A 14,562-nucleotide genomic window follows, 5' to 3' on the forward strand; every position below is an offset into this window, starting at 1 on the left:
TTAATTTTGGATATTTTGTTACCAAACATTCCAACACCATTATATCAAATTTAATTCTAAGAAATCTTAAAAAATACTAAACAAAATTATTGTTATCGACTGAGAAGGATCTATTTATCATTTTGCTTTTATAAGAGCACACAATTACAACGCAATCTCAGAAGAAGGGACATAAAGTATACTCTGATTATGATTATTTGTGTTTGTGCATAAATTTAACGGTCAACAATTTAAAAAATATATTATCGTTAAAATAAAAAGTTTTCTACGTATTGTATATTATCTTATCTGTGGTCTCATCTATATTAGCCGTCAAACAATTTGCTTTGTAACCTGTTTCTGCTGTTGCTTTGCCCCTGAGATGTTACTTTTGCCATTCCCATTATATAAAAAAAAGACAATATATTATCATAGAAAATGTACAGAAAATACAAAACTCAGTAAAAAAAATCTTAACCAAAAATTAGATTAAATTATCAATAATATAAAAACAAAATGTCTAGTTACTTGTTCTTAGCAAATCCTGACAAAAAGACTATGTAAGATAATTAACGAATGACGCAAGAATCACGAGCTTACAATAAATAGAAAAATAAACCTGTCAACTTACAAGGCTTTCTTAACCTTAAACAAATTATATATACACCATCAATCCCCCTAACTTCATTTACTTTTCTGATTGAATTCATAATATTATTTTTAATTTCTAGATTAAAAAAGTAAAAGAAAAATTATCTTTAAAACCTCTTACTAATCTTGATTCGTGTATACGAGTATTTATTTTAAAGTTCATAAAATATACTGAATACTTATTTACTTTATTCAATGTTTTGAAGAACTTCTGCAGCCAGTATGAAATACAAAACATGATCAACTAAATTTTTGAACACTGAATCATAACGGTTGCTATAATTTTGACAACGCATAGTACAACATTTTCATGATAAAATTTGTAGTTCAACCAATCAAAAATATGTGCTCTTTTCATTATTAAATGAGGATATATAAGGGATTTTAAGATTTTAGGCAAAATACGGTAATAAAAGCAAAGTTAGGGGACGGTAGCATAGTTTCAAACATTGCGTCTCTAACTACTGTCAAAAGCCTGACCACTGTCAGACGTCAATGTCACTTCTGTCTGTTATAAACAATAAATGCCAACTGCACGCTCAAGTTTGTTTTTCACTATCTTTGTTTATTGCTCAAGTTCTCATATTCTTCATTTAGATTAGATTGGAATATTAGATTTTCTCAAAATTATATAGAATCTTTTATCTATCTTTCGAAATCGTGAATATAACCTATACAAAATGAGCGGAAGAGTTAAGAAACCTCCGGCGCCTAAGAGGAAAGCCAATGGATACAAAATGCCGTCCCCTATCGCCACTGGTGAAGTAATTCATGATGTGATAGGGAAAAAGAAATGGCGTATCGGTCCTTCGATTGGCGTTGGTGGCTTTGGAGAGATATACTCGGCTTGTGACCACGAGAGCTCGCCGAAAAAAGGATCTCTTTATCCATTTGTTGTGAAAATTGTAAGTGTGTGAACTAGTTCATTTTGGCGCCAGTTTTTATTTTTGTTATTTTTTTTTGTTTTATTATAATTTGTTGTTTTGAGTACAAGGTGTAAATGAGTATGTTAATATATGTTATTCATTCACATCCTGTATTCTTGATAGTATACAGTATTGTTATAATAATTTTCCTGTTCATTAGCTTTCAATTATTAGGTAAGTATATATTTTTATTATTATTTTATATAAATATCTTTTTTTACATATTTCTTATTAAATTTGTTAACAGGAACCACATGAAAATGGTCCATTATTTGTTGAGAAACATTTCTATTGTCGAAATGCCAATAAGGATGATGGTAAGTATTTTTTTGAGTATTTATGTATTTAATAATAATAACTCTGGACAATTCACACAGTGCAATATAGTCTCAAGTTAATCAGAGCTCATGCTGTACCCACAGCACAAGCTCTGCTCTCTATACTGCTGATAGCAATATCTAAATACATTTTATATAAATACATACATACTATATATATAGAAAATGCCCAGACCTATGCAAGCAATCATATTCTTGATTACAAATGTTTGTATCATGTAAGGATTGAAACTGCTACTATCAGAGTTAATAACACGGAGGTTGGCAATCATAATTCAATTATTATATATTTAAAAAGACTTGTTGTCTGTGTAATGATAAAAAAAGTGTACTCTTAGATGTATATCTATTTGTTTTATTTAGTTATACTTAAATAAGAATTAAAAATATATATATATATATATATGTATGTGTGCTTACTAGTACACACAGTATAATCATAGAGCAATTTATACTTGTACTGTATATGTATTGTATTGTATATAAATTTGCTCTGTTTATACTTTGTATTGAATCAAAATTTTTTATCTAACACAGGACATTGACACACATATAACAGCCTGTGATGGTTTTAAAAAAGAGTTACTTAAGCAGTTTCATTAGTACTTTTTTTGTCCTGTAATTCGGGGTGTCTTTTTATTTCTTTTATTCTTTCATCTTATATATAAAATTCTTGGGTCACAATGTTAGTCACCATTCTCCTATGAAACGGCTTGATTAATTTTTATGAAATTTTATATGAGTATTCAGTAGGTCCGAGAATCAGCTACTATCTATTTTTCATACTCCAATAATGTGATAAGGTTTGTCCACACCTTTTTTTTTTATTTATAGGTTTTTTAAATTTATATTCTATAATGTGACTTTAAAAAATACATACAACCCTAAACATTTCACCATTCTACCATCAACCCCTAATTTTTAATAGCAATTTTAATTAAATGGCAAAACAAGTTTGCATGGTTAGCTAGTTTATTCATATAATTGTTTCATTGTCTAGTTGCAAAATTCATGAAGACCAGGAAACTGAGTAGCCTTGGCATGCCCACATATCATGGCAATGGATCTCATGAGTACAAAGGAGAGAAGTACAGATACTTAGTCCTGGAGAGATACGGCAAAGATGTGTGGAGCCTTTTCAAAGAATGCGGAAGAGCATTCCCAGCGGTTACTGTATTTCAATTGGGTTTACAAATGGTAAAAAATATGATATAATATTCAAAGTTTTAGTAATTAGAGTGTAGCTATATAATACATCTCCCAAATTTAGTATCATGTAATATACATATTCAGTCACTGGACAGAAAAAGTAAGCTCAAGAATAGAAAATTATATATTCAAATAAACTTAAATTTAAACACATTGAATATATTTTTTTTATCTACGACTCATTAGGAAAGCTATCTCATCACAATCCACAAATAATGTGGTAGAATAAAAAAAATATGACTATTCAATAGTGCTCTATGAATAAAGATTATTTGGAAGACTGAACTTGAAAGTTTATTTGAATGAAGATTATTGCTATTCATATATAAACACTTTACAAAGTAAAGAATCATATATAAAGGATTAATATAAACACTTTTGAATATTGAGTTTGTTGGAATAAAGATTATTGCTATTTCTGTTATATGGAGTAAAGTAGAAATAATCTTTATTCACATAAACTTAATATAAACACTTTTGAACATTTAGTTTATTTGAATAAACACTATTTCTACTAAACAAGATTATATCAAGATAACTAGTTAAAATTATATCAATTATATTATTTCTTTAAAGGACCAATACACACGTTTCTTGCTCATTCTTCTTGTGATGAGTGTGTTCTGAATGAGTGGTAAAATAAAAAAAAAAAATGTGACTATTCATATCTATAAGTTTATTTGAATAAAACTTATTTCTATTGTATTTTATTTTATTATGTTTCAGTTAGATGTTCTAGAATACATACACAGTCGGGGGTATGTACACGCGGATATCAAGGGTGCCAACATTCTGATGGGCCTCCGGAAAGGCACAGAGAACCAGGCATACCTAGTGGACTTTGGGTTAGCAAGTCGCGTCACGGAGAAGGAGTTCAAACCGGACCCGAAATGTGCACACAATGGAACTATAGAATATACAAGCAGGGATGCACATTTGGGAGGTAGTTATGATTCCTTTACGGACTAAGAACCCATCCTGACATTATAATAATAATCTGATTTACACGCTTAGGGTAGAGTTTTTGTATATGTGAATATTTTTTTGTAAACCAAATCAATTTATAGGATCATATTTTGTATATAAGGTCTTGGCCTTGGTAGTCATGGTAGTCTAGGTAGTAATGGTAGTCTAGCGGTTTAGCACGCTGCTTTACATCCAATGGTCGCGGGTTCCATGTCTCGCATCATCGTGCTAGGTAAACATTTGTGTTCATAAGTATAATTGTGTTGGTTAGATGTTTTATATCCACAGTATTTATAAAAAAATTCTTTCTAAGCGAATACATTTTCTTTTTATCACTGCCTTATATCATTATGGAGTATAAATATGGCAATGATAAAAAAAGAGCTTTTTTTATCTTTGCTAAGCAGAGCTTGTATTATGAATACTAGACAGTACCAAAAACGCAAGCTCATTTTGACCTCTTGACTAAATGGCATATAAAAAGTTAAAGTGTTAAAACCAATAATCCTATTTTAGTGCCTACCATGAGAGGTGACCTGGAGATCCTGGGCTACAATATGCTACAGTGGCTGGTAGGGGAACTGCCCTGGGAGAAGTCACTGAAGCAACCCAAGACAGTCCAGGACATGAAAGAGACATTGATGAAGAATGTAAGAGCCAATATCACGAAACAGTACAGTAACGTACCCGGTGAGTGTATTTGTTATATTAATATTATAAATGCAAAAGTGAGTATGGATGAATGGTTGTTACTATTTCACACAAAAAATACTGAACGGATTGTGATTAAACCTTACAATAATATAGCTTATACATCAGAATAATATAATACTCAATATTGTTAAAAGATATGATGTAAATTGGGCGAAATATAATATAAATGTCATGTAAGGGTGATGCAGACCCGCGTAGCTTACGCGGGTCTGCTAGTGTGTTAGTAAATGGCTGTATCCTGCAGCTCTGTTTGTATATATACAAGTAAAAGTATTCTATATTTTCACTAGATTAATAAAAAACTCGGTACAAAAGATGACAAATTAAGCTTCACTACTCTAGTGGTTTAACAGACCGCTATACTTCCTATATTATGTATTTACAAAAAAATTTAGGTAGTTATATCAGTTATCTAGTCCCCATAACACAAGCTCTACTTAGTTTGGTACTGGATGACGTTGTATGAATTGTCAATGGTTATTATATTATATCTGGAAATAGAAATAATCTTTATTCAAATAAACTCATTACAAGCACTTTTGAACAATCATATTTGATCCTACCACTCATTCGGAACGCAGAGTCATCACAAGAAGAATGAGCAAGAAACTTGTGTGTTGCTCTTTAGAATAGATGTTTTTTTTTATACAAATAATTACAGTATAACAAGTAATAGGCATGCAATAATCAACATAGAAATCATTATTAGTGTAATCAGATAATATTGTCAGCGCTATGGATTTTAAGTTTTTATATAAAAACATTATTATCGTTAATGATCTGGAACATGTCTTATCCACTTGAATGTTAAATAAAATACAAATATCAAGTACTGATTAAATTCTTCTTACTTTTTCAGAAGCCCTCATTAAATTCTTTGAATATATAAACACATTGAAACCCAAGGATATACCAGATTACACAAAATGCCGGGCTTTTTTCGAGAGCTATCTTAAAAGTGAGGGCAAAACGAAAACTAGTAAATTAAATTTTAGTCCTGTTAAGAAAGGGAAACAGAGTAGAACTGGTAAAACTGTGGTTGCTGATAGTGATGCTGACGAGGGAGATGAGGAGGAACCGATAGCAAATGATAAAAAACTAAATGGAGTCACCAAAACTAAGAGAGGAGGTCGGAAACCAAAAGTTGTCTCATCCAGCCCTGAAGTAGAGAATTGTGAAAATGAAGAACCAGACTCTGAAGATGATACAAAGAAAAAAAAGCTCAAACCAACTGTAAGAAAACCAAAAATTGTTAAAAGAAAATCCATTGAACCATCTGTTGTAGTTAAAGTTAAAAAAACCAAATTAGCACCTAAAGCTACTCCCCCCGTTAAGAAAAACCACGTTAATATTGCAACACAAACATCCGTTGAAAAGAGAAGGAAAAGCCCACGTCAGGTTTCATTCGACAGCCCCATATGCGAAATCATTGGAAACAAGAAACAAAATATTTCAAATGGAAGTGATATTAATTCAAGTGGTGATATATTTGATGATTCATTTACGATTGAGGAGAAAAAAGTCAAACCGAGAAGGAAATTGCTATCAAATGAGGAAATCATTATAAAGAGGGTGGTTAAGAAGAAAGTGACGACAACTGTACCTAAAACAAAGTCGTGGAAGGATGCTCCCACGGTTATGAACGGGCGTTCCCCGCCTAAATAACAGAATGTCCCGCATACTTTTTAGGTTGTAATGATTTATTGAGGTTAATGTTAATTTGTACTTATATATGCCAATATAGCGATGAGTTCAAACATTCCGCTATAATATTTTAATTTAATCAAGTTTAACATTTTTATTAAGATCTTATTGAATGTGATTTATATTTTTAATTAAAAAACATGTCACAAACATGATACTGAACAGGGCGTTTATCAAGGTCGAAGTTAGACTAACTCCGAATATTCAAACGTGAGTATAGGCGAGATAAATAATTGAAATAAATTAATCAATAACTGTAGATTTACACAGCGTATTTATTACTATAACTATCATTATTTATGCCGTATCTAATACTAGCGACCCAACCTGGCTTCGCACAGATGCATTACAAATCTTTGAATTTCTCGGCTTGTTCTATACTATAACACACATGCTGAAAACTGCATTAAAATTCGTTGCGTAATTAAAAAGATATAAGCGAAGTGATAGCAGCGGCGCTTTGTTCGCGCTTCACTATGTAAAGACATCTGTCTATAATTGAATCCTATGCAACATACAGAAAGTTAGTATGACTATATCAGTCAATTTCATACAAACTACTGATTATAAATTCTAGAACATATCGCACGCATCATCAACAGTCCCAAAATAGACAAAGCCGTACTTCGTACTAGACAACAGATAGATAAAAGATAACATTATCTTCATTTTTATATTATACATTTGTATCTCATTATTATTACTTTAATTGAATTTAATATCTACATAAATATCAATAATTAAGATTTAAAGACAGTACTCATGCATATTTTTAGAGGAATTATTTTTTAGGTTAATTTTGTAATTGGCGGGAATTTTTTTAAAAATAATTGTAGATGCAGAATAATTCCATAGTTTTGTTTTAATCTATTATTTCCATAGAGTAATGAAGTGGTCACTATTATACTAATCGATACTAGGTTAATCAACAGACTAACAGGAAGATCTTTAATGAATCTTTGTTATATGTTAATTTCAATTATTTTTGATATCTATATTGATTCTTATATTTTGTCATGACATAATATAGGTGTCTACTTATTTTAATAAGAAATTAATGTACAAGTCGTGTTATAAACCTGTTGACAGGTGTTGCAGTTGATTTTTTGTTTATCATGTTGTTGGATAATGAATTGAATGATCTGTATTTTTGGTGTGTATAATAAACAGTATTTCTTTGCTTTTTATATTGCATTTATTTTTTCTCGACATTTCATCAGCAGCTTTTTGGGCACCATTGGATGTCACAGAACGTACTTGGCCAACTCCTGCCTAACGGATACGACATTAGTCTTAGCTCAAGTTTTACCTTGGCTTAGGCCATCGTAATTTCTATCCTCGTTTGAATTCAGCCGCCAAGCAGCTTGTTTTGCAATGTTTCGGTTGTAAGATTAGTAAGTACTTACCTCTTCAGCATTAAATATATATTTATTTATTTTTAATTTTGTATGTACTGTCTTTATCAAATTTATTGTCAGGAGCGAGAGGGTATCGTTAATAATAGAGAATAGTCCCCCTTTGCTAATATAGCAGCTACATCCGCGCGGTCCTCACAGAAAACGGTGGTTATTTTTTTGTTAATTCACCATTATAAGCTACCTGTCCTGACTTCATGCTAATCTTATCCTCCAATGATGTCCGCCAGCATATTTACCTATACCTTTAACGTAGGGAGTACCTTACCATTGTCACCTATAAAAAAAATGTCCACGTAGTCTTGATTTGCTGCATGATTTTCAGCTGTGTTCACACCATTCCTAAGGACTAAAATGTCGTGTATCAACCTGTTATTTTTATATCGCTTATTATAACAGAACCCATTTTGAGCATGAAGCAACAAAATCGGACCTGTTGTATTAAGTGTTAATAATAGCTCATTCTATTATCATTCCAAGCCGGTGAAATATTCCATATCTAAGTAGATACATTTACTTATGCCACCAATTGTCTATCATATTAAGGACAAGGTAGAAAAGTACAATGTAAAGAGGTATGATGGGTCCTTAGGAATGGCAAATCTAATATTTATCTGTGATAAATCGCAGGTATACTATAGAAATTATAATGTACTTTGCGACATCTGTGACACTGTTGATGCATATATATAGGCAACTGTTGTTACTTTTAATTAATGCTATTTTAGGTACATGTAACAATATATATCACTTTGTATAACAAAACAAGTGATATTAGACACTCATGACAAATGTTTGCATTGGGAATCGAACCCACAACAGACTGGCTGTTCATTAACACCATAACCAATAACAATTTAAAAGGTCGAAATAAACAAATGCGCAAATCCAAAGCTTTTATTTTTATTTACAATATTATCGTAATATGAAAGTAAACAAAATGTAACGTACTAAAAAATTAGATTTAGAAAAATGTAATAATGAAACGCCGGCCGAGCGGCGCGTGGCACGCGTAACAGACGAGCGGGCACACGACCGCACATTGTGATATAGTATTATATTAAACGGACGCCAACGTCCATAAACGATTGCAAGTTACAAAAGCTAAACTACGCCTAATTGTACGTGATGCACTACTCGGGCGTGCGTGATATGAGACGCGTTCACGACGCGCGCTACTCCGTCTACAGTGGCGGTACAACAGCGACCAAGCTATCATTGACTAAAACACAAAACAGTAGCACCATTTGTAAAAAAATATAATTTTCCTCCAAACACAACAGAAACCGTCACCGGCGCAGTTTGGTTCGCTGTAGGGACGCGTCGTACACCACGTGGTCGCGCGCGCTAACACGTGCTCGCACGCAACTCGCACGTAACTCGCACGCGGCCCGCCGCGCGCATGCGCACCCAAACGTGTCGAGTTCAACCGTACACACTAAACATACCTATAGTATTTAAACTGTTCTAGATATTACATAATTTACTTACTATTTATCTTATAAAAACCACTATTTACGCCGTTACAGGAACATTTTATGCAAAAATCTGTGTTAACTTGCAATGGGACTAGTATAGATTATAACTCCGACATGTATGGAGTTTAATTTGTATAATTAACATTTATATAAGGCCGCATTCACACTAGCTTTCGATGTCGCAAATACAAGTCTAACCAATGTAAATGAAGCCAACACTCCTTTTAGAATATGCTATAACAATTTTTATAATACATAATGTATATTTTCAACCTGTTTTGTGACCTTGCAATGTGTACCGACATCTAAAGTTTCGTATAAAATTATAAATAATTATATATTTAATTTATTTAACAATTGACTGTAGGAATATGTGGCATATTTTAAAAGGAGATTCTATTCGATCTATAACCATTAGACTATTCTCTTAAGTCATTTATTAATTATATCACACAAGCTCTCACGGCCATCAACTCGTCAACAACTTGTAACAAGTATAAATGATAAGCAAGTATTAGTTATACATATATATAGATTGTATAACAACTCACAAGTAATTTCACAATTTAGAATACATTTTCAAATTTTAAACAATACAATGTATAACGAAATTAACACTTTCCTAGAACACAACTACAAAAACCATAACTATTTTAGTATATTTATATAATATCTTTATATGTTGAATCATAGAAAAATAAACCGTATTACAACGGCATACGTTTTCTAAAATATATTTTTCAACTAGAGTGAATAAGGAATGCATTAATCCCATTATACGTTATATAACATTTCAAACAACATTACACGACGCCATTTTATTAAATATTTGCAAACTGACGTCACAGAGCCGTGCAGTGTGACACAATCAAAAAACGACCTTACATCTCCCCCTCTCCACTTAATCTAGTGTTTAAACTCAACACGTCTTACTCTAATTGGAATAAAAGTAAATGTATATTATATATAATATTATTACGATCTATAACTATCATGGTACTACATAATTGCGAGGTGGCACTAGCTATCTGCATAATGGCTTTTCTAGTACGGCTGCTCGGTTATCGTAATGTACAGTTGTGTCCAATATTATATGTCAAAAACAACATCTACAATTATATTTACAAAAGGACAATGTGTTGAATGAGTCTTTAACTTTGTATATATTAATCTATTATAATTAAACATCAGTTGCGAAGAGTTTTGACTTGGCCGATTTTATATTGTACTCATAATCAACAAGGTAACATTTGTATAAAAGGAAACTTGTAGATTTCAATGTTATATTCGATTAAAAAAATATATTATTTTTATATCACAATAATATTAATATATAAATAATTGTGATGCGTATTCATTATACAATTAAGGGAATAAAACATACATCATTTGAAAGTTACCTACTGTAACATAGACGCGTACAAAAATAAATGTGTGTATGTTGATTTAATAACAACATATTAGTCCTATTCCGACCACAGACAATATTACTATAACAACATCACAAAGTACATTACGACACCTAGAATCGATTGACTTACAGAAATACGGGGGGTCTATTAAGATATTATAAATATAAGTTCGATCGATAAATATAATTTAAGTTTAGTAATTACTAACTAGTGTTTGACGAAATTAATTGTTACTCAAATAAATATTATAAACAAAATATATTTTTTACTTATTAAAATAAAATTTAGTTAAACAATAATCACTATTGTAATTCCAATGAAACTCAATTTTGACTTTGGTAATATAAAGTAAAATCCAGTCGAGTACCTTCGATTCGAATTTATAATTTCAAAATAGACCCCCGACTCGGCCCGAGACAATTTACCTAAGACAAGACATATATTTTGTAGTCAACTACAACGGCTGACCCATCGTACTAAGCTACGTTACGATACCGTCAGAATAAACACGTCAACATTTAAAAACAATTTTATACATAGCTTTTGTGAACTCGCGTTTTGGGACATTTTAGTACTTCCACTCGGTACCTCACCTTTCAAGATCGCTTTAGTTTGCGCTAAAACAAAACTACTAATTCTGAAGCTCAACTTCAATTGGCTGACTAAAATTAAGCCATATTCCATTGCGTCATGACTCACAGTCGTGTAACATTACTTTTAGTAAAGTCACATGACTTATACAAGACTTTCAGTCGCGTCACAAGACTTTTAGCTGTGAACAAGACTTTTAGTCGTATGACATGACTGCGTCATGCGACATTACTTTTAGTAGTGTCACATGACTTTTAGTTGCCACAAGACTTAGTCGCTTCACAAGGCTTTTAGCTCTGTAACAAGATTTTTAGTCGTGTGACATGACTTTTAGTCGTATAATTATACTTTTAGTCGTATATTACGACTTTAGTCGTACACTTAAATCAGTCGCGCTTCGGAATCAGCATTTTCTTACCCAATATACACTTATCAATTCTTTACAAAAACAAAACCATTGTGCTGAAACTTTCTGGCATACTTTTAAAGCTCATATTGTTATTTGATATTGTTATCGACAGCCGGGGATGAGAATCTACACAACTGGCGCGTCGGCCACATAAATAATTCAACAAGCAGACTTCCGTCCCCATACGCAGGAATTCACAATAAATAACTCTTTTCTTTTAATTATAAATTTGGTGTTGACTCAGTCAGGCAGTAATTACAGGTCCCATTACTTCTTATTTTTATTTTCATGCGCGGCGAAGCGTATCAACTATGAAACTAAGCTATTAATGTAGTCAGCAATTATATGTTGAACACACGAGACTAGTAGTCGGATACTACACCGGTTCCGGAATGTAGCGTCTATTTTCATTTATTTCTATACGTCGAATATTTTGCCGTACGAAAACATTCGTCGCATTTCATAACAGTGTAATTGCACTTATGTAAATAAAATGTATTCCTCGGTAATATACACAACAATTCACTATTTACTATTTCCTCGTTAAAATGAAGTCATTCTACATGGATATAACATTATATTGTATTTCACTAATAAATATACAAAGTAAAACCGTCACAATTATTGTATAAATAAATAAGAAAAAAAAAAATAACCAGCCCTGTGTTAAAATCTCAATGAACATTGTTGTAAAATATTTATGTACTATAATTTATATGTAATTAAACATATTTCATTGGGCTGAACACAAAATGACATAGATAAAAAAATAACCAAGCCTGTTGATCAGAAGACGAGTGATAACAATTACTATTCTACATAATACTTATTACACTGGATTTTTAACAACATTTTTATATACTGTTTCTCTAATTACGTAATAGATGGCGTTGTATATATATTTTTATTATTTGATTTTATCATCAAAAGATGACTTCTACAAATGTACATGCTTACTAAGTCAATAAATAAAACTACAGTTTTAGTGAATAAATAAATAAAATTTAAAACACAATGTCTTATTCGTGTAGTAGTTTGAATGATTGCAGGTGCTCTATGGCTTCCAAAACAGGCTTGGATTACACTTAACACTTGACCACTGATTAAGCATCGACATTTCAATGTATTAAACTAAACATTTGTAAAAAAAAACTGTCTTATATTTAAAACTTGTGATGTTTATCCACAACTCTGTTCCTAGACTAAAAAAAAATGTAATACAAAAAAATAAATTTGTAATTCTTTATTTAAATAAACTTAATAGACACTATTGTATTGGCATTATATTTAATCATTTTTAGGATTGAAATGCCTTGTTTCATGCCAGTACGTTCAATTATTTACATAGAGATTAATTTAATACATGTCATAACTATTTATTTATAAATACTAGAACTGAATTATGTAACGCCATTGTAAGCATAATAGTTGCAGTTGCAACAACAACTCAGTATTTGCAACTGCGAAAGAATTCATACATAATCGTATGAGTTTCAATTAAAATCTGTTTAAAATAAAAAAAAAAACGCTAACAAGATCCTGAAGTCGGTAAAGCAACTCAAGTTAGGTAGCTAACAAATCTCTTTAAATTATATGGTATATAATTAAAAGATTTTTACTTCATCTTCACGCGGGGTACTCTATGGAGTGGAACAAAGTCCAAACAATCTATAATTTCATATAAAGAAAACTCACATATTTTTCTCCTGAACTTCAATAATAGAACGATATACAGGGTTTTAGCGAAAACACTGCAATCCTCTGGGGATTAGAAGCAAATATAGATAACATCTAAAACAAATATATAGAAACTTTTTTTTACCACCATCTGTTTTTATAAGTTACATTTTTAAATATATTTTTGACAGTTTTGGTGTTACGTGAAAATTTTCTGAAGTGTGACATATTTTTAAGAAAATAAAAAAAAAACATAACTTCAACAAAGAAAATCTATTTTTAGTTAAGGCGATAACAAAACTAATGTAACTTGAACCATTTTTTTTTTCGTGTGTACATGTTTCATAACAAAACTAATATAACTTAATTATTGATATTTTTCCGAGCCTACATTTTTCTTGTATAATTTGTATTTTTTAATAGCAAACGTTAATTTAACAATAAGTATATATCTGTTTAACACAAAGTATCAAGCAGTCAAGCGTAAGTTTACAAACAATAACAGCGTAGAATAAACTTCATTATTTTATGTCTGCTAAAAATTGCACAATACTTGAACAGAGTACGTTAAGAACACAATAGGCAGTATATTATTAGGGAACATAAACATCTGTGTGTACTACATTAGGCCTCTCTCACAACCGTTACATTATGTATATTATGTTACATTTACAAGCCGGCCCGACACCGACGTACATACGCCAGGCCCCGCCTAACAAAGCACATATTTATTAGCGATATTCCGTTCAAGACGCGATAATACTGAATATCCAATCGCAAATATGTAACTGAACAACTTTTTTTTATTTATTCTTTATTGTACAAAAGGCGAGCCTAATGCCATATGGCATTCTCTACCAGCTAACCTTTAGGTACAAATTGAAAGCGTTGTATGGCAGTAGTGATGAAAAACTGTGACTATAAAAACTATAAAAGATATATAAAAACTTTCGCTAGTAAAAACTTAAGAGTTTTTAACTAAAATTAGGAGTTTTATTACAAGTTTTTACTACTTTTACTACTATCTTTACTGAATCAAATCACAGTAGAACACTAAATAAATAAATCCCACAGTAAGCAGAGCTTGTGTTAT

The 14,562-nt window shown here is 31.2% G+C and overlaps 1 protein-coding gene across 1 annotated transcript; it reads left to right on the forward strand.

Moving 5' to 3' along the window:
* The first annotated feature begins 1,148 nt into the window (after nt 1–1,148).
* Nucleotides 1,149–7,674, forward strand: LOC131848773 (serine/threonine-protein kinase VRK1). Its single transcript, XM_059198705.1, has 6 exons — nt 1,149–1,535; nt 1,804–1,873; nt 2,895–3,091; nt 3,830–4,046; nt 4,586–4,759; nt 5,643–7,674. The coding sequence occupies exons 1-6, from the start codon at nt 1,311–1,313 to the stop codon at nt 6,446–6,448; spliced, it is 1,689 nt and encodes a 562-aa protein (XP_059054688.1). The 5' UTR covers nt 1,149–1,310; the 3' UTR covers nt 6,449–7,674.
* Nucleotides 7,675–14,562: the final 6,888 nt, after the last annotated feature.

This window comes from Achroia grisella, unplaced genomic scaffold (genome assembly GCF_030625045.1).
Source record: "Achroia grisella isolate CSIRO2021 unplaced genomic scaffold, CSIRO_AGI_Agris_v1 utg592, whole genome shotgun sequence".
Lineage (NCBI taxonomy): Eukaryota > Metazoa > Arthropoda > Insecta > Lepidoptera > Pyralidae > Achroia > Achroia grisella.